The sequence below is a fragment of the Palaemon carinicauda genome, chromosome 18 (assembly GCF_036898095.1).
Source record: "Palaemon carinicauda isolate YSFRI2023 chromosome 18, ASM3689809v2, whole genome shotgun sequence".
Classification (NCBI taxonomy): Eukaryota; Metazoa; Arthropoda; class Malacostraca; order Decapoda; family Palaemonidae; genus Palaemon; species Palaemon carinicauda.
Genome location: NC_090742.1, coordinates 23,121,159 through 23,143,658, shown reverse-complemented (window position 1 = coordinate 23,143,658; position 22,500 = coordinate 23,121,159). Strand labels below are relative to the sequence as shown.

Below are 22,500 nucleotides of genomic sequence, written 5' to 3'. Positions count from 1 at the left end.
TTCCGTTCGGTTGTATTCCTAAGGGCAAAATAATACGGCCGAAGGAAATGGGAATCGGAGACACAAAGCACATTCGAGAAATATGGAGCAAACACCTCCACACAGCCATGATACGTTAAACGTCTCGAAGAAGATATTCAAGATGACAAGGCTCGTTGGGGATGTTATGTATGAGAGAGAGAGAGAGAGAGAGAGAGAGAGAGAGAGAGAGAGAATGGGGAAACACTGTATTGAAAACGAAACAATTACTTAAAAAGAATTATATAGACCAGAGGAAAATGCGTCATTCAGCGGACGAGAGAGAGAGAGAGAGTTTGGGCGTAGAAGCATTATCGCTGTCAGATGGGGAAACAGCCTCCCGCTTGGTTGGATATTATTTTGATTATAATTTTTTTTTTTAGTATGCCTTTGATTATAATTTTTTTTTTTTTTAGTATGCCTAGATGATTGTTTAATTCTTAAGCTAATTATACGTTCTTCATAGGTATGAAAGAAAGGGACTCAACCAAGTTCAGCTGGTACTGCTAGGGTGCCACAGCCCACCCTCCCCCGTTATCCACCACAGATGAAGCTTCATAATGCTGAATCCCCTACTGCTGCTACCTCCACGGTCATCTAAGGCACCGGAGGAAGCAGCAGGGCCTACCGGAACTGCGTCACAATCACTCACCATTCATTCCTATTTCTAGCACGCTCTCTTGCCTCTCTCACATCTATCCTCCTATCACCCAGAGCTTTCTTCACTCCATCCATCCACCCAAACCTTGGCCTTCCTCTTGTACTTCTCCCATCAACTCTTGCATTCATCACCCTCTTTAGCAGACATCTATTTTCCATTCTCTCAACATGGCCAAACCACCTCAACACATTCATATCCACTCTAGCTGCTAACTCATTTCTTACACCCGTTTTCACCCTCACCACTTCGTTCCTAACCCTATCTACTCGAGATACACCAGCCATACTCCTTAGACAATTCATCTCAAATGCATTCAATTTCTGTCTCTCCATCACTTTCATTCCCCACAACTCCGATCCATACAACACAGTTGGTACAATCACTTTCTCATATAGAACTCTCTTTACATTCATGCCCAACCCTCTAATTTTTACTACTCCCTTAACTGCCCCCAACACTTTGCAACCTTCATTCACTCTCTAACGTACATCTGCTTCCACTCCACCATTTGCTGCAACAACAGACCCCAAGTACTTAAACTGATCCACCTCCTCAAGTAACTCTCCATTCAACATGACATTCAACCTTGCACCACCTTCCCTTCTCATACATCTCATAACCTTACTCTTATCCATATTAACTCTCAACTTCCTTCTCTCACACACCCTTCCAAATTCTGTCACTAGTCGGTCAAGCTTCTGTTCTGTGTCTGCAACCAGTACAGTATCATCTGCAAACAACAACTGATTTACCTCCCATTCATGGTCATTCTCGTCTACCAGTTTTAATCCTCGTCCAAGCACTCGAGCATTCACCTCTCTCACCACTCCATCAACATACAAGTTAAACAACCACGGCGACATCACACATCCCTGTCTCAGCCCCACTCTCACCGGAAACCAATCACTCACTTCATTTCCTATTCTAACACATGCTTTACTACCTTTGTAGAAACTTTTCACTGCTTGCAACAACCTTCCACCAACTCCATATAACCTCATCACATTCCACATTGCTTCCCTATCAACTCTATCATACGCTTTCTCCAGATCCTAAACGCAACATACACCTCCTTACCTTTTGCTAAATATTTCTCGCATATCTGCCTAACTGTAAAAATCTGATTCATACAACCCGTGCCTCTTCTAAAACCACCCTGTACTTCTAAGATTGCATTATCTGTTTTATCCTTGATCCTATTATTCAATACTCTACCATACACTTTTCCAACTACGCTTAACAAACTAATACCTATTGAATTACAACACTCATGCACATCTCCCTTACCCTTATATAGTGGTACAGTACATGCACAAACCCAATTTACTGGTACCATTGACAACACAAAACACATATTAAACAATCTCACCAACCATTCAAGTACAGTCACACCCCCTTCCTTCAACATCTCAGCTCTCACACCATCCATACCAGATGCTTTTCCTACTCTCGTTTCATCTAGTGCTCTCCTCACTTCCTCTATTGTAATCTCTCTCTCTCATCTCCTATCACCGGCACCTCAACACCTGCAACAGCAATTATATCTGCCTCCCTATTATCCTCTACATTCAGTAAACTTTCAAAATATTCCGCCCACCTTTTCCTTGCCTCCTCTCCTTTTAACAACCTTCCATTTCCATCTTTCACTGTCTCTTCAATTCTTGAGCCAGCCTTCCTTACTCTCTTCACTTCTTTCCAAAACTTCTTATTCTCTTCATATGACTGACCCAATCCCTGACCCCACCTCAGGTCAGCTGCCCTCTTTGCCTCACGTACCTTGCGCTTTACTTCCACATTTTTCTCTTTATATTTTTCATACTTCTCTATACTATTATTCTGCAGCCATTCTTCAAAAGCCCTCTTTTTCTCTTCCACTTTTACCTTCACTCCTTCATTCCACCATTCACTGCCCTTCCTCATGCTGCCTCCAACAACCTTCTTGCTACACACATCACTTGCATTCCCAACAAAATTTTCTTTTACTAACTTCCACTACTCCTCTAAATTACCAGCTTCTCTTACTCTCACTTCGTCATATGCCATTTTCAACCTTTCCTGATATTTACTTTTTACCCCCGGTTTCATTAGCTCTTCAATCCTCACTAGCTCCCTTTTACATCCACCTACTCTATTCCCCCACTCTTTTGCTACAACTAATTTTCCTTCCACCAAAAAATGATCAGACATACCGTTAGCCATACCCCCAAACACGTGCGCGTCTTTCAATCTTCCAAACATTCTTTTAGTTATCAACACATAATCCATTAATGCCCTTTCTACTACTCTTCCATTTGCCACTCTTTCCCATGTATATTTGTTTTTATCTTTCTTTTTGAAAAAGCTAGCACTTATTACCATCTCTTGAGTCCCTTGTCAGGCTGGGAGGAACGTAGAGAGTAGACATCCCCTTTTTGTTTTGTTTCATTAGTTGATGTCGGCTACCCCCCAAAATTGGGGGAAGTGCCTTGGTATATGTATGTATGTATGTATGAAAGAAGGGAGTTGCTTATAGACCATATAGTAATTCATAGATTTCAGATGTTTTTTAACAAGATAATTTGCATATTGCCAGTGATAACAGAAAAATAGTCACTGACATTCAAAGGAATATGGTGTTTGATGTAATTTTTTTTTTATAAATCAACCATAAAGGAAGTTGTAATTCCGAGGGTTTCATTGGACTATACTAAGCATCTTGCCATGTTGTTAAAACTTTCTCTCTCTCTCTCTCTCTCTCTCATCTCTCTCTCTCGTCTCTCTCTCCTCTCTCTCTCTCTCTCTCTCTCTGGATTTTTTTTTGCCAAGGGAGAGGAGAGCATCATTTAACAAATCTCTTAAAGAACAATTTTTATCTTCTTTCATATGGGTTATAATAATAATAATAATAATAATAATAATAATAATAATAATAATAATAATAATAATAATAATAATAAGGCTGATAATGATATAAATTATATCTTCGGCTGACCATATATATATATATATATATATACTGTATATACTGTATATATGTATATATATACAGTATATATATATATATATATATTATTATAAGGGAATTAATTCATCCTCCTGACAAAGATAGATGGATTTTATGGAATTTGGTCTACGGAGCCTGGCGGTGGGCCCATGGAGGCTAATGAACACTGATCCCTTGGCTAGGGCGCCGCATAGATAAGCGATTGTCTCACCTGCTTCTACAACGAAGGGCGTCACAGCGATGTACTTCGATCTCTGCTTGTGCGGATGGAACCTCTGGCGACGTCTGGTCTTCCTCAGAGTCACCAAGGGCGGCAGGGAGGCGCTGCCCGTCGGAAGGAAGGAGAAAAGAGGGAATTAGGAGAATGAAATGATGCTGCCTTTGTGTCTCAGATTGTTTTTGCTGTTTGTTTTTTGTCTGCTTCAAATTGTTGCTTATATAAGGGATGCGTTTTATTGAGAGATTTAGAAATATAATTCAATTAATAGTTAAATTAATTCAGTTATTTATGTAATAAGTCATTGCTCTCTCTCTCTCTCTCTCTCTCTCTCTCTCTCTCATGAGTTTCATTTAATTGATATGTCATTCCCTTAGCTCTCTCTCTCTCTCTCTCTCTCTCTCTCTCTCTCTCATACACACACAGTTTGTATATTGTCCTTATATACCGAAATGTAAACATAATAAAACTGTTGGTCTTACCTGCTGGGATCATCCGGCCACTGCAGGTAGAAAAATGAATTCTGGAAGCTAATAGCCCCTATTTTTTTGGCGTCTGCTTTCGTATGGAGGTATTTCAATAACTCTGGCAGACTGGTGTTCGTATGTGGCACAATGTACTCATCCAAGTCAATCATGAGGATGTATTTGTACTGGTACATGTACCTGTACAGACAGTCGTTGAGGGCGGCAAACAGACCCTCTGTTCTGATTTCCTTTTGAGACTTGATGTCCAGCTTCCACGGTAGTATGTTTATTAAGCCTAAATCTGAGTACCTCTTGAGGATGCAATCTACGTCCTTGCCTATGGTGTGATTGTACAAAGTGAAGTGCTCGACGCCCAGGATTTTGTTGAGCTCGATGAACTCTATCATTTGATTGATGTTGTTGTAGTCGAAGTGCAGAGGTTTGACGCAGACGGCGAAGCCATTCTTCACCTCGTCCTTATTGACGTCGAGGTTCATGACTCTCAGTTTGTTAGTGGCGTTTCCCCCCGGGTCGGCCATCACGGACACGCTCTCTGGCGGAGGAATCGGCTGTTTCCCGTTCTTGTAGATCGTCAGGGGACAGGCTATGAAGCAGGCCGAGTACTTAAGATTCCAATTTTCCCTTATGACCTTGATGGCACCGTTGACGATGAGCGTGCTGGAGTTCGAATACCAGTACTTGCACCAAACCCGGTCGCTCTTCTTCGTCTGCGTCGTCCCGACGACCCGGATGATCCTGCCCTTGCGGTCGTCGTAGTACGCCGAGTAGACGTAGAATTTGTGCTTGGTGTGATAGACGGGCACCCATTGGGCGTCCGTCGCCGTGCTGTTGTGACCGTAATACTCCACCTCCTTCAGACCCAGCATCTTCAGCCAGTCGACCTTCGTGATCCCGTGGACGGACTTGACGATGTTGCCCGTAACCCTGGCCATGAGGTGAGTCTCGTCCACGTTTTTCCTGAAGAAGCGTTCGTCGTTGGTCTTGCCCTTCACGGACAGTTCCTGCCGTCTGTAAGTGTCGATCTCGAGCTGGCCCACCAGTTTCTTGTCGTCCATGAAGTAGTCCGGGATGTCTCCCATGGGGTCGAAGTCGGAGGGCCTCTTGCCCATGAAGAGCATCCCCGTGCGGTGTTCATCGATGAAGAACACCTCTGCTATCAGGATGATGATGAACACCAGCAGGAACACCAGCACGAAGAATATGGACATGTTGTTCCTCTCCTTTATGCGCTGCCGCTGCTTCTTGGCCATGGCTGAGCGACGCTGGCGGTTGAAGCCATTGAGAAGCGAGTACCTGCAGGGGGAAGACCTTAGTGACGGGATAATTCATTTCGGTGGGGGTTATCTCTATACACCATATGGGCTGAATAACTCACTCAGCCTTTAAAGAAGTATAGCTATCCTAACTGCTGTTCTATATTTTCAGCTCTACCTTTTTAGATTGTCTGTCTTAAAGCATTTTTTTTATTTACAACCCATCTCTGTTAGTTATGATGACCAAAATACCCTGTAATAAAGATGAAGTTAAAAACATCTGTGTATAATTATCTTACTAATCCAGATTAGAATTCGATCCTGAAAAGGTTCATTTCACTGACATGAAAAAGAGGCGTTTTTTTTTCCTAAATGTTTATTTTAATGAAAAGTTATTGACATTAAATTCTCTTTGATATCTGTCTTTACATTTTTATAGGAGAATTATATATTGGGTTTCGTTAAGTTCCCTTTAATCGTTACTTTTATTGTTTTATTGTTATTCTTTTATCTTCCGTCTGGTAAGTATCAGGTACCCGGAGTTTTCTAAAATTCTGAATAAATTTTTTTGAAGTGCATCAATTTAGATTTCTAGCTAGTCAAGAATTAACTCAAGGATGAATCTTACAGGAGATACCCATTTTCACTGATGAATCAATCTTTTATCAACTGTCTTTTGTGAGATGTCAATATTGCTTAATTACAACCGATGTCTTCAAGGTATCTGATTAATCATATATATATATATATATATATATATATATATATATATATATATATATATATATATATATATATATATATAAATATTTATGGCCTTTATACTTTTGGAATGGTTTTCTTGAGAAATATACACTTTACGCCTTTTTGCAAATCCTCAATTGACAGACCTATTGAATGTTATGATTTTCAATTGCACTCTTTCTCCAGCCTTTGACTCATTCCAAAGAGGTGTAATATTTTCAATGAATAGCCTTTTATGGAAAGTTAAAATGTTTTAGGGCCCTTTTAAAAGATTTTTTTCTATTAATCTTATTAATTTGGCCCTGAATCATGTATCCATTAACTTCATTGCTATGCCCGTTCGTCATCATCCCTAAAATTAAAAAATTAAAAAGAAATTAAAATAATTAAATACCAAAAGCCCTTTTTTGAAGTCATCTCAAAAGGTTTTTTGAGAGGTCAAATTTCTGCCTGCTCAGCAGTTTTGTTTTACATTTTTTTTTACATTCTATACATTCCTTACATATTTCTTTTATTGATGAATACAATACGAACACATTGAGCACATCTTAGGAGAGGCTAGAAACACGACACACTTCTTCGAGAAAGACAGAAACGACAGAAAAGAAACTCTGTCAATAATTTCAGAAGCAGTGGAAAGCTACAACAATATTGGGTGCTTAAGAGTAATTGTGTTCTTAAAAGCAACTGCAGTAAAGCGTTGAATAATAATAGTAGCATTAGCGTTAGCAATACTTGTAGTAATTGTAGTAATAGACTGAAACGACAGAAAAGTGACTTTCAAGATTGCAGAAGTATAGGAAAGCTACGACAATCTTGGGTGCTTAAGAGTAATAAGATCTTAAAACCAGCTGCATAAAGCGTTGATAATGATAGTAGCATCAGCGTTAGCAATAGTAGTAGTAGTAGTGGTAGTAGTAGTAGTAGTAGACAGAAACGACAGAAAACTGGCTGTCAAGATTGCAGAAGTATATGAAAGCTACAACAATCTTGGGTGCTTAAGAATAACAAGATCTTAAAAGCAGCTGCATAAAGCGTTGATAATGACAGTAGCATCAGCGTTGATAATATTAGTAGTAGTAATAGTAGTAGTAAAAGACAGAAACGACAGAAAAGTAACTCTGTCAAGATTGCAGAAGAATAAGAAAGCTAAAACAATCTTGGGTGCTTAAGAGTAATGAGATCTTAAAAGCAGCTGCATAAAGCTTTGATAATGACAGTAGCATCAGCGTTAGCAATAGTAGTAGTAGTAGTAGTAGTTAGTAATAGCAGCAAAGACACCTACTTGTTATGAATGGATCGCCAGTAGCGCATAGCCTCGCTCCTCATCGTCATCTTGTCTTTTTCACCCTTGATGCGCATCCGCGCAGAGCCCAGGCGGTCGTCTGCGGAGAAGAGCGCAGAATGCTCTTAGAAATAAAGCTATACCTGTGGCTGGTATTTGAGCTGTGATTCTGACAAAGCTTAGATTGATCTGTTTGTTGTTGAAGATACTTTTTACATTGCTTTCTCATAAAGCTAGAATTTAACTTGTTTGACTTCAACTTTTCTAAAAACAAAAAAATAAGGGTTTTCGTAAATCTGTATTTTGAGATATTTTGGAAAGCTTATTTTTTACTTATTTTAAGTTCTTTTCTTTCTAAAGCCTGACCTTGTATTTGAGGTTTCTCATATAGGTTAGATAGGATTTTGATAATTACAATACTTGAATGTTTCAAGAAATACTTTTACCTTCAGCGTTTTTGAAGACACTTTCTTTCTCAAGAAAACCTCAAGAAAAAGGTTTCTACAGTTTGCTCTACCTTCGAGAATCTTAATTGAGTGTATAAGGATTACCAATATACTGGAAAACTTAAGGAGACGGGGCTTCAATTTCCTTATTATTTATCAAAATAATCTTTTTCTAAATGTGCTGTGGATTGATCTGGACTGGAATTACGAATTTGGGCAATATGGCCAGGCGCTGGGGTTTGGAAGGCCAATCTCGATTTCTACGTGGGATGGGCAGATGACGAGTGTTTCAATGGGCCTATGTATATTTCTCTTTATATATTCCAAGATATTTTAGTTGAATTACTTGACAGTTTGTTATGGGGTTTCAGAGTATGAACTTATTTACAGTTTATTTTCATAAAGCAGTTAAGAATAGTTATTTTTTCTTTCAGATTTATTTGAATTATAGTTAGGCTTTTTCTGTACCAATTATGAATTGCTATTGAATCTTCCATTAATTTTCGTATCGGGGACTGTTTGGATTTCACTGCGCTCATTAGTGATGATAATATAAATATTGTTGTTTTCATTGTTTAAGCTCTCTCTCTCTCTCTCTCTCTCTCTCTCTCTCTCTCTCTCTCTCTCTCTCTCTCTCTCTCTCTCTCTCTCTCTAACCAATAGTCATGGGTATATTTAGACTAAGTTGAATGAATTGTTTCAGGTAAAGATACGTTTATTTTTTTTTATTTCTATTTATCTTTGAATAACAAACACAGGCCAACATACGTTATCTTTCCTTTTGTTCTTAGGATGAGGACAACGAAATCTCATTGACTTTGGAAAACAAAGACTACTTTTACTTTCTGCCTTTTTTTATTATAAAGGTGTATATTAGATAAGTCTGTATAGCAATTACATTTTGACCTTTAACCTTGATTATAATATTAGCTACTGAGAATAATTAAATTTTGACCTTTGACCTCGATTACAATAGTAGCTACTGAGAACAATTATATTTTGACTTTGAACCTCGATTACATTAGTAGCTACGTAGATCAATTATATTTTGAACTTTGACCTCGATTGGAATTGTAGCCACTGAGAACAATTGAATTTGGACCTTTAACCTCGATTACAATAGTAGCTACTGAGAACAAATATATTTTGGCCTTTGACCTCGATTACAATAGTAGCTACTTTGACGCCCATCTACCAACCACTCAGCCACTCACCTTGTGTCGGAGAAAGAGATTGAAGCCAGGGGGGTTGGTGGTTACTGGATCCGCCCTCGCCGTCGAGCAAGGGTTCTGCAGCCTGTGGGTCGTCACCGGCGGCGGCTAAGGACTGGGCCCTCAGGTACTTGGAGTCCTTTGGAGGCCGAGGTGGCTTGTACCATCGTGTGGAGTCGAGGTCGACACACACCTGTCCAGAGGAAAGTGAAGAAGCATATAACAGGTTTTATTGTAGGTGCGATTGCTGGTGTCTTTGTTGGTAGACCTTGGGTTGATAGGGATCTCTCTCTCTCTCTCTCTCTCTCTCTCTCTCTCTCTCTCTCTCTCTCTCTCTCTCTCTCTCTCTCTCTCTCTCTCTATACATATATATATATATATATATATATATATATATATATGTTTAATGTATATATATACATATATATATACATATATATATATGTATATATATATATATATATATATATGTATATATATGCATATATATATATATATATTTATATATACATATATATATATATGTATTTATGTATATGAAAATATATATATATATAGTATATATATATATATATATATATATATATGTGTGTGGGTGTCTGTATATATATATATATATATATATATATATATATATATATATATTTATACAGTATATATATATATATATATATATATATATATATATATATATTTATATATATATACATAAATATATGTATATATATGGTATATATATATTTGTGTCTGTGTATATATATATATATATATATATACATATATATATATATATATATATATATATATATATATATATATATATATATATATATTATATGCGTCAGTTTTTTAGTAATTATTATACATAATGGTACTCAAAACACAAATTTAGGTAAAAGGTATTGTACCCTTTTCTAACAAAATGAACACAAAATAAAACGGATCCTCGTCGTATAAATAAAGACATTAATTTCTCCTGGCCTGCCACAAAAGAGGGTCACTCCAGCTATAAAAGGAACCAAAAAGATCCTTCCCGCAGACGTCCAATCTCTAGAACTCACCTTCACAGCCGAGGGTTCTCTGATGACGGGCGAGGGAGCAGAGGGGGAGCCAATTTTGGTGAGACAGGAGGGGGGGACTGCTGTGGATCCAGGGTTGGACAGAGGGGGGAGAGGTCGAGAGAAGAAGGGGTGTGATTCCGTTGAAGGGAGGATGATGGCGCCGGCCTCAGGGTGAGGAGGAGGAGAAGAAGGAAAAGAACCGGAGGAGCGGGACTGATGACAACTGCTCTCCTGGCGATCCAGGTTACCGCCCCTCGCACAGCCGCTCAGTTGCGCCGATTTTGTCCAGTCCTTGGGGTCTGAAGAGCCAATGACACCGTTAATAAATGGGGAAATGGATGGGATGTTAACATCATTAACAAATAGGGGAATGGATAGGACGTTGACACCGTTAACAAATGAGAAAATGGATGGGATGTTGACATAATTAACAAATAGGGGAATGGATAGGACGTTGACACCGTTAACAAATGAGAAAATGGATGGGATGTTGACATCATTAACAAATAGGGGAATGGATAGGACGTTGACACCGTTAACAAATGAGAAAATGGATGGGATGTTGACATCATTAACAAATAGGGGAATGGATAGGACGTTGACACCGTTAACAAATGAGAATATGGATGGGATGTTGACATCATTAACAAATAGGGGAATGGATAGGACGTTGACATCGTTAACAAATGACAAAATGGATGGGAAGTTGACATCATTAACTAATAGGGGAATGGATAGGACGTTGACATCGTTAACAAATGAGAATATGGATGGGATGTTGACATCATTAACAAATAGGGGAATGGATAGGACGGTGACATCGTTAACAAATGAGAAAATGGATGGGATGTTGACATCATTAACAAATAGGGGAATGGATAGGACGGTGACATAGTTAACAAATGAGAAAATGGATGGGATGTTGACATCATTAACTAATAGGGGAATGGATAGGACGTTGACATCGTTAACAAATGAGAAAATGGATGGGATGTTGACATCATTAACTAATAGGGGAATGGATAGGACGTTGACATCGTTAATAAATGAGAAAATGGATGGGATGTTGACATCATTAACTAATAGGGGAATGGATAGGACGGTGACATCGTTAACAAATGAGAAAATGGATGGGATGTTGACATCATTAACTAATAGGGGAATGGATAGGACGTTGACATCGTTAACAAATGAGAAAATGGATGGGATGTTGACATCATTAACAAATAGGGGAATGGATAGGACGTTGACATCGTTAACAAATGAGAAAATGGATGGGATGTTGACATCATTAACTAATAGGGGAATGGATAGGACGTTGACATCGTGAACAAATGAGAAAATGGATGGGATGTTGACATCATTAACAAATAGGGGAATGGATAAGACGTTGACATCTTGAACAAATGAGAAAATGGATGGGATGTTGACATCATTAACTAATAGGGGAATGGATAGGACGTTGACATCGTGAACAAATGAGAAAATGGATGGGATGTTGACATCATTAACTAATAGGGGAATGGATAGGACGTTGACATCGTGAACAAATGAGAAAATGGATGGGATGTTGACATCATTAACAAATAGGGGAATGGATAGGACGATGACATCGTTAACAAATGGGGAAATGGATGGGATGTTGACATCTTCAACAAATAGGGGACTGGATAGTACGTTGACATCGTTAACAAATGGGGAAATGGATGGGATGTTGACATCTTTAACAAATAGGGGAATGGATAAGACGTTGACACCGTTAACAAATGAGGAAATGGATGGGATGTTGACATCATTAACAAGGGAAATGGATAGGACGTTGACGTCGTTAAGAAATGGGGAAATTGATTGGATGTTGACATCATTGACAATAGGAAAATGGATAGGACGTTGACACCGTTAACAAATGAGGAAATGGATGGGATGTTGACATCATTAACAAGGGAAATGGATAGGACGTTGACATCATTAAGAAATGACGAAATTGATGGGATGTTGACATTATTGACAATAGGGAAATGGATAGGACGTTAACATCGTTAACAAATGAGGAAATGGATGGGATGTTGACATAATTAACAAGGGAAATGGATAAGACGTTGACGTCGTTAACAAATAGGGAAAGGGCTAGGACGTTGACATCATTAAGAAATGGGGAAATGTATGGGATGTTAACACCATTAACAAATAGGGAAATGGATAGGACGTTGACATCTTTAAAAAATGGGGAAATGGATGGAAAGTGGACATCATTAACAAATAGGGAAATGGATAAGTCATTGATATCGTTGATATATGGGGAAATGGATAGGGCGTTGACATCGTTAACAAATGGGGAAGTGGATGGGATGTTGACATCATTAACAAATAGGGGAATGGATAGGACGTTGACATCGTTAATAAATGGGGAAATGGATGGGATGTTGACATCATTAACAAATAGGGAAATGGATAGGACGTTGATATTGTTGATATATGGGGAAATAGATAGGGCGTTGACATCGTTAACAAATGCAGAAGTGGATGGGATGTTGACATCATTATCAAATAGGGAAATGGATAGGACGTTGATATCGTTGATATATGGGGAAATGGATAGGGCTTTGACATCATTAACAAATAGGGGAATGGATAGGACGGTGACATAGTTAACAAATGAGAAAATGGATGGGATGTTGACATCATTAACTAATAGGGGAATGGATAGGACGTTGACATCGTTAACAAATGAGAAAATGGATGGGATGTTGACATCATTAACTAATAGGGGAATGGATAGGACGTTGACATCGTTAACAAATGAGAAAATGGATGGGATGTTGACATCATTAACTAATAGGGGAATGGATAGGACGGTGACATCGTTAACAAATGAGAAAATGGATGGGATGTTGACATCATTAACTAATAGGGGAATGGATAGGACGTTGACATCGTTAACAAATGAGAAAATGGATGGGATGTTGACATCATTAACAAATAGGGGAATGGATAGGACGTTGACATCGTTAACAAATGAGAAAATGGATGGGATGTTGACATCATTAACTAATAGGGGAATGGATAGGACATTGACATCGTTAACAAATGAGAAAATGGATGGGATGTTGACATCATTAACAAATAGGGGAATGGATAAGACGTTGACATCTTGAACAAATGAGAAAATGGATGGGATGTTGACATCATTAACTAATAGGGGAATGGATAGGACGTTGACATCGTGAACAAATGAGAAAATGGATGGGATGTTGACATCATTAACTAATAGGGGAATGGATAGGACGTTGACATCGTGAACAAATGAGAAAATGGATGGGATGTTGACATCATTAACAAATAGGGGAATGGATAGGACGATGACATCGTTAACAAATGGGGAAATGGATGGGATGTTGACATCTTCAACAAATAGGGGACTGGATAGTACGTTGACATCGTTAACAAATGGGGAAATGGATGGGATGTTGACATCTTTAACAAATAGGGGAATGGATAAGACGTTGACACCGTTAACAAATGAGGAAATGGATGGGATGTTGACATCATTAACAAGGGAAATGGATAGGACGTTGACGTCGTTAAGAAATGAGGAAATTGATTGGATGTTGACATCATTGACAATAGGAAAATGGATAGGACGTTGACACCGTTAACAAATGAGGAAATGGATGGGATGTTGACATCATTAACAATTAGGGAAATGGATAGGACGTTGATATCGTTAACAAATGACGAAATTGATGGGATGTTGACATTATTGACAATAGGGAAATGGATAGGACGTTGACATCGTTAACAAATGAGGAAATGGATGGGATGTTGACATAATTAACAAGGGAAATGGATAAGACGTTGACGTCGTTAACAAATAGGGAAAGGGCTAGGACGTTGACATCATTAAGAAATGGGGAAATGTATGGGATGTTAACACCATTAACAAATAGGGAAATGGATAGGACGTTGACATCTTTAAAAAATGGGGAAATGGATGGAAAGTGGACATCATTAACAAATAGGGAAATGGATAAGTCATTGATATCGTTGATATATGGGGAAATGGATAGGGCGTTGACATCGTTAACAAATGGGGAAGTGGATGGGATGTTGACATCATTAACAAATAGGGGAATGGATAGGGCGTTGACATCGTTAACAAATGGGGAAGTGGATGGGATGTTGACATCATTAACAAATAGGGAAATGGATAGAACGTTGATATTGTTGATATATGGGGAAATAGATAGGGCGTTGACCTCGTTAACAAATGCAGAAGTGGATGGGATGTTGACATCATTATCAAATAGGGAAATGGATAGGACGTTGATATCGTTGATATATGGGGAAATGGATAGGGCTTTGACATCATTAACAAATGGGGAAATGGATGGGATGTTGACATCATTAACAAATAGGGAAATGTATAGGACGTTGATATCGTTGATATATGGGGAAATGGATAGGGCGTTGACATCGTTAACAAATGGGGAAGTGGATAGGATGTTGACATCGTTAACAAATGGGGAAGTGGATGGGATGTTGACATCATTAACAAATGAGGAAATGGATGGGATGTTGACATCATTAACAATTAGGGAAATGGATAGGACGTTGATATCGTTAACAAATAGGGAAAGGGATAGGACGTTGACATCATTAACAAATGGGGAAATGGATGGGAAGTTGTCATCATTAACAAATAGGGAAATGGATAGGGCGTTGACATCGTTAACAAATGGGGAAATGGATAGGATGTTGACATCTTTAACAAATGGGGAAATGGATAGGATGTTGACATCGTTAATAAATGGGGAAATGGATGGGATGTTGACATCATTAACAAATAGGGGAATGGATAGGACGTTGATATCGTTGATATATGGGGAAATGGATAGGGCGTTGACATCGTTAACAAATGGGGAAATGGATTGGATGTTGACATCATTAACAAATAGGGAAATGGATAGGACGTTGATATCGTTGATATATGGGGAAATGGATAGGGCGTTGACATCGTTAACAAATGGGGAAGTGGATAGGACGTTGACATCGTTAACAAATGGGGAAGTGGATGGGATGTTGACATCATTAACAAATGGGGAAATGGATGGGATGTTGACATCATTAACAAATAGGGAAATGGATAGGACGTTGATATCGTTAACAAATAGGGAAAGGGATAGGACATTGACATCGTTAACAAATAGGGAAATGAATGGGACGATGACATCGTTGATAAATGGGGAAATGGATAGGACGTTGACATCGTTAACAAATGGGAAAATGGATAGGATGTTGACATCTTTAACAAATGGGAAAATGGATAGGACGGTGATATCATTAACAAATGGGAAAATGGATGGGATGTTGACATCATTAACAAATAGGGAAATGGATAAGGCGTTGTCATCATTAACAAAAGGGGAAATGGATAGGATGTTTAACATCATTAACAAATGGGAAAATGGATAGGACGGTGATATCGTTAACAAATGGGAAAATGGATAGGACGGGTATATTGTTAACAAATGGGAAAAGGGATAGGATGGTGATATCGTTAACAAATGGGAAAATGGATAGGACGGTGATATCATTAACAAATGGGAAAATGGATAGGACGGTGATATCGTTAACAAATGGGAAAATGGATAGGACGGTGATATCGTTAACAAATGGGGAAATGCATAGGACGGTGATATCGTTAACAAATGGGAAAATGGATAGGACGGTGATATCGTTAACAAATGGGGAAATGGATAGGATGTTGACATCGTTAACAAATGGAAAAATGGATAGGACGGTGATATCGTTAACAAATGGGAAAATGGATAGGACGTTGACATCGTTAACAAATGGGGAAATGGATAGGACGGTGATATCGTTAACAAATGGGAAAATGGATTAGATGTTGACATCATTAACAAATAGGGAAATGGATAGGACGGTGATATCGTTAACAAATGGGGAAATGGATAGGACGGTGATATCGTTAACAAATGGGAAAATGGATAGGACGGTGATATCGTTAACAAATGGGAAAATGGATAGGATGTTGACATCTTTAACAAATGGGAAAATGGATGGGATGTTGACATCATTAACAAATAGGGAAATGGATAGGGCGTTGTCATCATTAACAAAAGGGGAAATGGATAGGATGTTTAACATCATTAACAAATGGGAAAATGGATAGGACGGTGATATCGTTAACAAATGGGAAAATGGATAGGACAGTGATATCGTTAACAAATGGGAAAATGTATAGGATGTTGACATCTTTAACAAATGGGAAAATGGATGGGATGTTGACATCATTAACAAATAGGTAAATGGATAGGGCGTTGTCATCATTAACAAAAGGGGAAATGGATAGGATGTTTAACATCGTTAACAAATGGGAAAATGGATAGGACGGTGATATCGTTAACAAATAGGAAAATGGATAGGACGATGATATCGTTAACAAATGGGAAAATGGATAGGACGGTGATATCGTTAACAAATGGGGAAATGGATAGGACGGTGATATCGTTAACAAATGGGGAAATGGATAGGGCGTTGTCATCATTAACAAAAGGGGAAATGGATAGGATGTTTAACATCATTAACAAATGGGAAAATGGATAGGATGGTGATATCGTTAACAAATGGGAAAATGGATAGGACGGTGATATCGTTAACAAGTGGGAAAATGGTTAGGACGGTGATATCATTACCAATGGGAAAATGGATAGAACGGTGATATCGTTAATAAATGGGAAAATGGATTGGACGGTGATATCGTTAACAAATGGGAAAATGGATAGGACGGTGATATCGTTAACAAATGGGAAAATGGATGGGATGTTGACATCATTAACAAATAGGGAAATGGATAGGGCGTTGTCATCATTAACAAAAGGGGAAATGGATAGGATGTTTAACATCATTAACAAATGGGAAAATGGATAGGACGGTGATATCGTTAACAAATGGGAAAATGGATAGGACGATGATATCGTTAACAAATGGGAAAATGGATAGGACGGTGATATCGTTAACAAATGGGGGAATGGATAGGACGGTGATATCGTTAACAAATGGGAAAATGGATAGGACGGTGATATCGTTAACAAATGGGGAAATGGATAGGATGTTGACATCTTTAACAAATGGGAAAATGGATAGGACGGTGATATCGTTAGCAAATGGGAAAATGGATAGGATGTTGACATCTTTAACAAATGGGAAAATGGATGGGATGTTGACATCATTAACAAATAGGGAAATGGATAGGATGTTTAACATCATTAACAAATGGGAAAATGGATAGGACGGTGATATCGTTAACAAATGGGAAAATGGATAGGACGGTGATATCGTTAACAAATGGGAAAATGGATAGGATGTTGACATCTTTAACAAATGGGAAAATGAATGGGATGTTGACATCATTAACAAATAGGGAAATGGATAGGGCGTTGTCATCATTAACAAAAGGGGAAATGGATAGGATGTTTAACATCGTTAACAAATGAGAAAATGGATAGGACGGTGATATCGTTAACAAATAGGAAAATGGATAGGACGATGATATCGTTAACAAATGGGAAAATGGATAGGACGGTGATATCGTTAACAAATGGGAAAATGGATAGGACGGTGATATCGTTAGCAAATGGGAAAATGGATAGGATGTTGACATCTTTAACAAATGGGAAAATGAATGGGATGTTGACATCATTAACAAATAGGGAAATGGATAGGGCGTTGTCATCATTAACAAAAGGGGAAATGGATAGGATGTTTAACATCGTTAACAAATGAGAAAATGGATAGGACGGTGATATCGTTAACAAATAGGAAAATGGATAGGACGATGATATCGTTAACAAATGGGAAAATGGATAGGACGGTGATATCGTTAACAAATGGGGAAATGGATAGGACGGTGATATCGTTAACAAATGGGAAAATGGATAGGACGGTGATATCGTTAACAAATGGGGAAATGGATAGGACGGTGATATCGTTAACAAGTGGGAAAATGGTTAGGACGGTGATATCGTTAACAAGTGGGAAAATGGATAGGACGGTGATATCGTTAACAAGTGGGAAAATGGATAGGACGGTGATATCGTTAACAAGTGGGAAAATGGATAGGACGGTGATATCGTTAACAAATGGGAAAATGGATAGGACGGTGATATCGTTAACAAATGGGAAAATGGATAGGACGGTGATATCGTTAACAAATGGGAAAATGGATAGGATGTTGACATCTTTAACAAATGGGAAAATGGATGGGATGTTGACATCATTAACAAATAGGTAAATGGATAGGGCGTTGTCATCATTAACAAAAGGGGAAATGGATAGGATGTTTAACATCGTTAACAAATGGGAAAATGGATAGGACGGTGATATCGTTAACAAATAGGAAAATGGATAGGACGATGATATCGTTAACAAATGGGAAAATGGATAGGACGGTGATATCGTTAACAAATGGGGAAATGGATAGGACGGTGATATCGTTAACAAATGGGGAAATGGATAGGGCATTGTCATCATTAACAAAAGGGGAAATGGATAGGATGTTTAACATCATTAACAAATGGGAAAATGGATAGGACGGTGATATCGTTAACAAGTGGGAAAATGGTTAGGACGGTGATGTCGTTAACAAGTGGGAAAATGGATAGGACGGTGATATCGTTAACAAGTGGGAAAATGGATAGGATGGTGATATCGTTAACAAGTGGGAAAATGGATAGGACGGTGATATCGTTAACAAAAGGGAAAATGGATAGGACGGTGATATCGTTAACAAGTGGGAAAATGGATGGGATGTTGACATCATTAACAAATAGGGAAATGGATAGGGCGTTGTCATCATTAACAAAAGAGGAAATGGATAGGATGTTTAACATCATTAACAAATGGGAAAATGGATAGGACGGTGATATCGTTAACAAATGGGGAAATGGATAGGGCGTTGTCATCATTAACAAAAGAGGAAATGGATAGGATGTTTAACATCATTAACAAATGGGAAAATGGATAGGACGGTGATATCGTTAACAAATGGGAAAATGGATAGGACGGTGATATCGTTAACAAGTGGGAAAATGGATAGGACGGTGATATCGTTAACAAGTGGGAAAATGGATGGGATGTTGACATCATTAACAAATAGGGAAATGGATAGGGCGTTGTCATCATTAACAAAAGGGGAAATGGATAGGATGTTTAACATCATTAACAAATGGGAAAATGGATAGGACGGTGATATCGTTAACAAGTGGGAAAATGGATAGGACGGTGATATCGTTAACAAGTGGGAAAATGGATAGGACGGTGATATCGTTAACAAAAGGGAAAATGGATAGGACGGTGATATCGTTAACAAAAGGGAAAATGGATAGGACGGTGATATCGTTAACAAGTGGGAAAATGGATGGGATGTTGACATCATTAACAAATAGGGAAATGGATAGGGTGTTGTCATCATTAACAAATGGGAAAATGGATAGGACGGTGATATCGTTAACAAAAGGGAAAATGGATAGGACGGTGATATCGTTAACAAGTGGGAAAATGGATGGGATGTTGACATCATTAACAAATAGGGAAATGGATAGGATGTTTAACATCATTAACAAATTGGAAAATGGATAGGACGGTGATATCGTTAACAAATTGGAAAATGGATAGGACGGTGATATCGTTAACAAATGGGAAAATGGATAGGATGTTGACATCTTTAACAAATGGGAAAATGGATAGGGTGTTGACATCGTTAACAAATGAAGAAATTTGATGGGACGTTGACATCATTAACAAACGGGGAAATGGATAGGACGTAAACATTGTCAAGAAGTGGGAACTGGATAGGAGGTTGACATCGTTAACAAACGAGGAAATGGATAGGACATTGACATCATTAACAAACGGAGAAATGGATAGAATGTTGACATCGTTAACAGATGGATAGGACGTTGACATTAACAAATGGGGAAATGGGTAGGACGTTGACATCGTTTGCAAATGGGGAAATGAATGGGACGTTGACATAGTTAACAAATGGGGAAGTGGATAGGACGTTGTTTGACGGAATTTTGGAAAAATATTTTTATGCAACAATCGTGAAGTAGTTGATGTTTTGTCTCTAACTCTGAACTCAAATTGTTAACTTCAATATTCCACAGGCTTTGAGATTGTGGTATTCTCAAATTTCGTTTGCCATATTCTAGTAAAATTAATTATTAGATTATTTCATGTTAGCTATGGTGAAACCTTTTCCTATTTTCTACTTTTAGATTTTCTAAATGATTGAATTACTTCTTCAAGAAAGGAGAATCTTAGGTAATACCTCAAGAATGAAAGAAAATGTACAGTATATTATTCAGCATTCAATACAAACACCTATGCACAGTATTCAGCATGTAGTGATAACGCATATTTTCATTTCCCTAACTAATATTATCATCTTTTTCATATAGGTGTGTCGATAAAACAATATATATTATGTTATATACGGTGAATCTAATACTTGTTTGATACCTGTATCGCACTAAAAGTGTCTCGAGATGAGTGTTGAAAAATTGAGAGGAATTTACTGTATTTTGAATATTTTCGGTCTTATGGTAATTGCTTCCAAAGTCTAAAAGTCTTTCACGATATCACTCAATGTTAGAGATGGTTTTCAATTATGAAGAAAGTTTTGCTGCTTTCCAACACATTCGTAAATTTTATGAGTAATTCAGATATACCTAATATTGGAAGTACACGAAGTGCACATGTGAATTTAAACATGATTGAATTTTCCCTTTCAATATCAAGTCTTCTGTATGCTCCCTGATTTACAGGTTCTTTGGAATTCTACGTCCTAAATAAGGAATTAGGTTCTTTTAGGAATTATTTAGCATGTATCCCATTAAAAGGCTGAAATCAATCAACGTATTGAAAGAGTGGATCGCAAGCACATAGACCTGTATATATATTTTACAATTATTCTCAAACGCATATACATTATTGAATTTTAAGCAAAATAAGAAAAACCGTATGATGATTGTGATAAAAATTCAATCAAACGTAATTTTTAAGAAACAGGGAACCATCATTATTTATTTACATGATTTATTTAGAGGCTGCCCAGAAGCAAGGGACAGGGACATTGCCCTAGAGACTGACCATATATACATATGATCAGCGTCCAAACCCCCTCTCCACACAAGCTAGGACCAAGGAAGGTCAGGCAATGGCTGCTATTACTTGAGCAGATAGACCTATAGGCTCCCCCAAACCCACCCATCCCTAGCTCTCAAGGATGGCGAGGTTGCAGCGACTAAAGGAACGAACTAGTTTGAACAGGACTCGAACCCCAGTCTTGCGATTACCAGGCAGGGATGTTACCACATAGTCCACCAGAACCCTAATGTTGTTATTATATCATAAGCTGTTTGTGAATCCTTGGCAGCTCTCGTTGTCCTAATGTGCACAGTATATAATTATTATGTATGTCTTCCATGTTATCTAAAATGAATAGAAAATAATCTAATGAGAAGTCTGATGAATTGTATCAACCGAGTAGCAAATTATGATATTAGTAGACTTTAAGGCGTAGCAAATTTTTAGTGTTCTCTCTTCATGAAAAATCTTGGATATTTCTTAAACACACAATTATCTTCTTCCCCTCTTCCCAATATTATTATTATTATTATTATTATAAATTGCTAAGCTACAGCCCTAGTTGGAAAAGCAGGATGGTATAAGCCCAGGGACTCCAGCGGGGAAAATAGCCCACTGAGGAAAGGAAACAACGAAAAATAAAATATTTCAGGAAAAGTAACATAAATATAAACATTTCCTATATAAACTATACCAAATTTAACAAAACAAGAGGAAGAGAAATAAGATAAATAGTGTGCCTGAGTGTACCCTCAAGCAAGAGAACTCTAACCCAAGATAGTGAAAGACCATGGTACAGAGGCTATGGCTCTACCCAAGACTAGAGAACAATGGTTTGATTTTGGAGTGTCCTTCTCCTAGAAGAGCTGCTTACCATAGCTAAAGAGCCTCTTCTACCCTTACCAAGAGGAAAGTAGCCGCTGACAACTACAGTGCAGTAGTTAACCCCTTGGGTAAAGAA

General features: G+C 38.0%; 2 protein-coding genes across 2 annotated transcripts in view; one reads left to right on the top strand and one right to left on the bottom strand.

Annotated features, from left to right (window-relative positions):
* LOC137657021 (beta-1,4-glucuronyltransferase 1-like) overlaps nucleotides 1–22,500 on the top strand; it is a 289,570-nt gene that overhangs the window by 134,012 nt on the left and 133,058 nt on the right. The window lies entirely within an intron of this gene.
* Nucleotides 1–22,500, bottom strand: part of LOC137657219 (uncharacterized) — a 164,344-nt gene that overhangs the window by 25,795 nt on the left and 116,049 nt on the right. The window contains exons 3-7 of the mRNA XM_068391561.1: nucleotides 10,368–10,666; nucleotides 9,310–9,499; nucleotides 7,650–7,749; nucleotides 4,362–5,660; nucleotides 3,874–3,986 (exon numbers count right to left, since the gene is read on the bottom strand). Of these exons, the coding sequence (XP_068247662.1) occupies nucleotides 3,874–3,986; nucleotides 4,362–5,660; nucleotides 7,650–7,749; nucleotides 9,310–9,499; nucleotides 10,368–10,666 (2,001 nt within the window). The remainder of the gene's footprint in view (nucleotides 1–3,873; nucleotides 3,987–4,361; nucleotides 5,661–7,649; nucleotides 7,750–9,309; nucleotides 9,500–10,367; nucleotides 10,667–22,500) is intronic.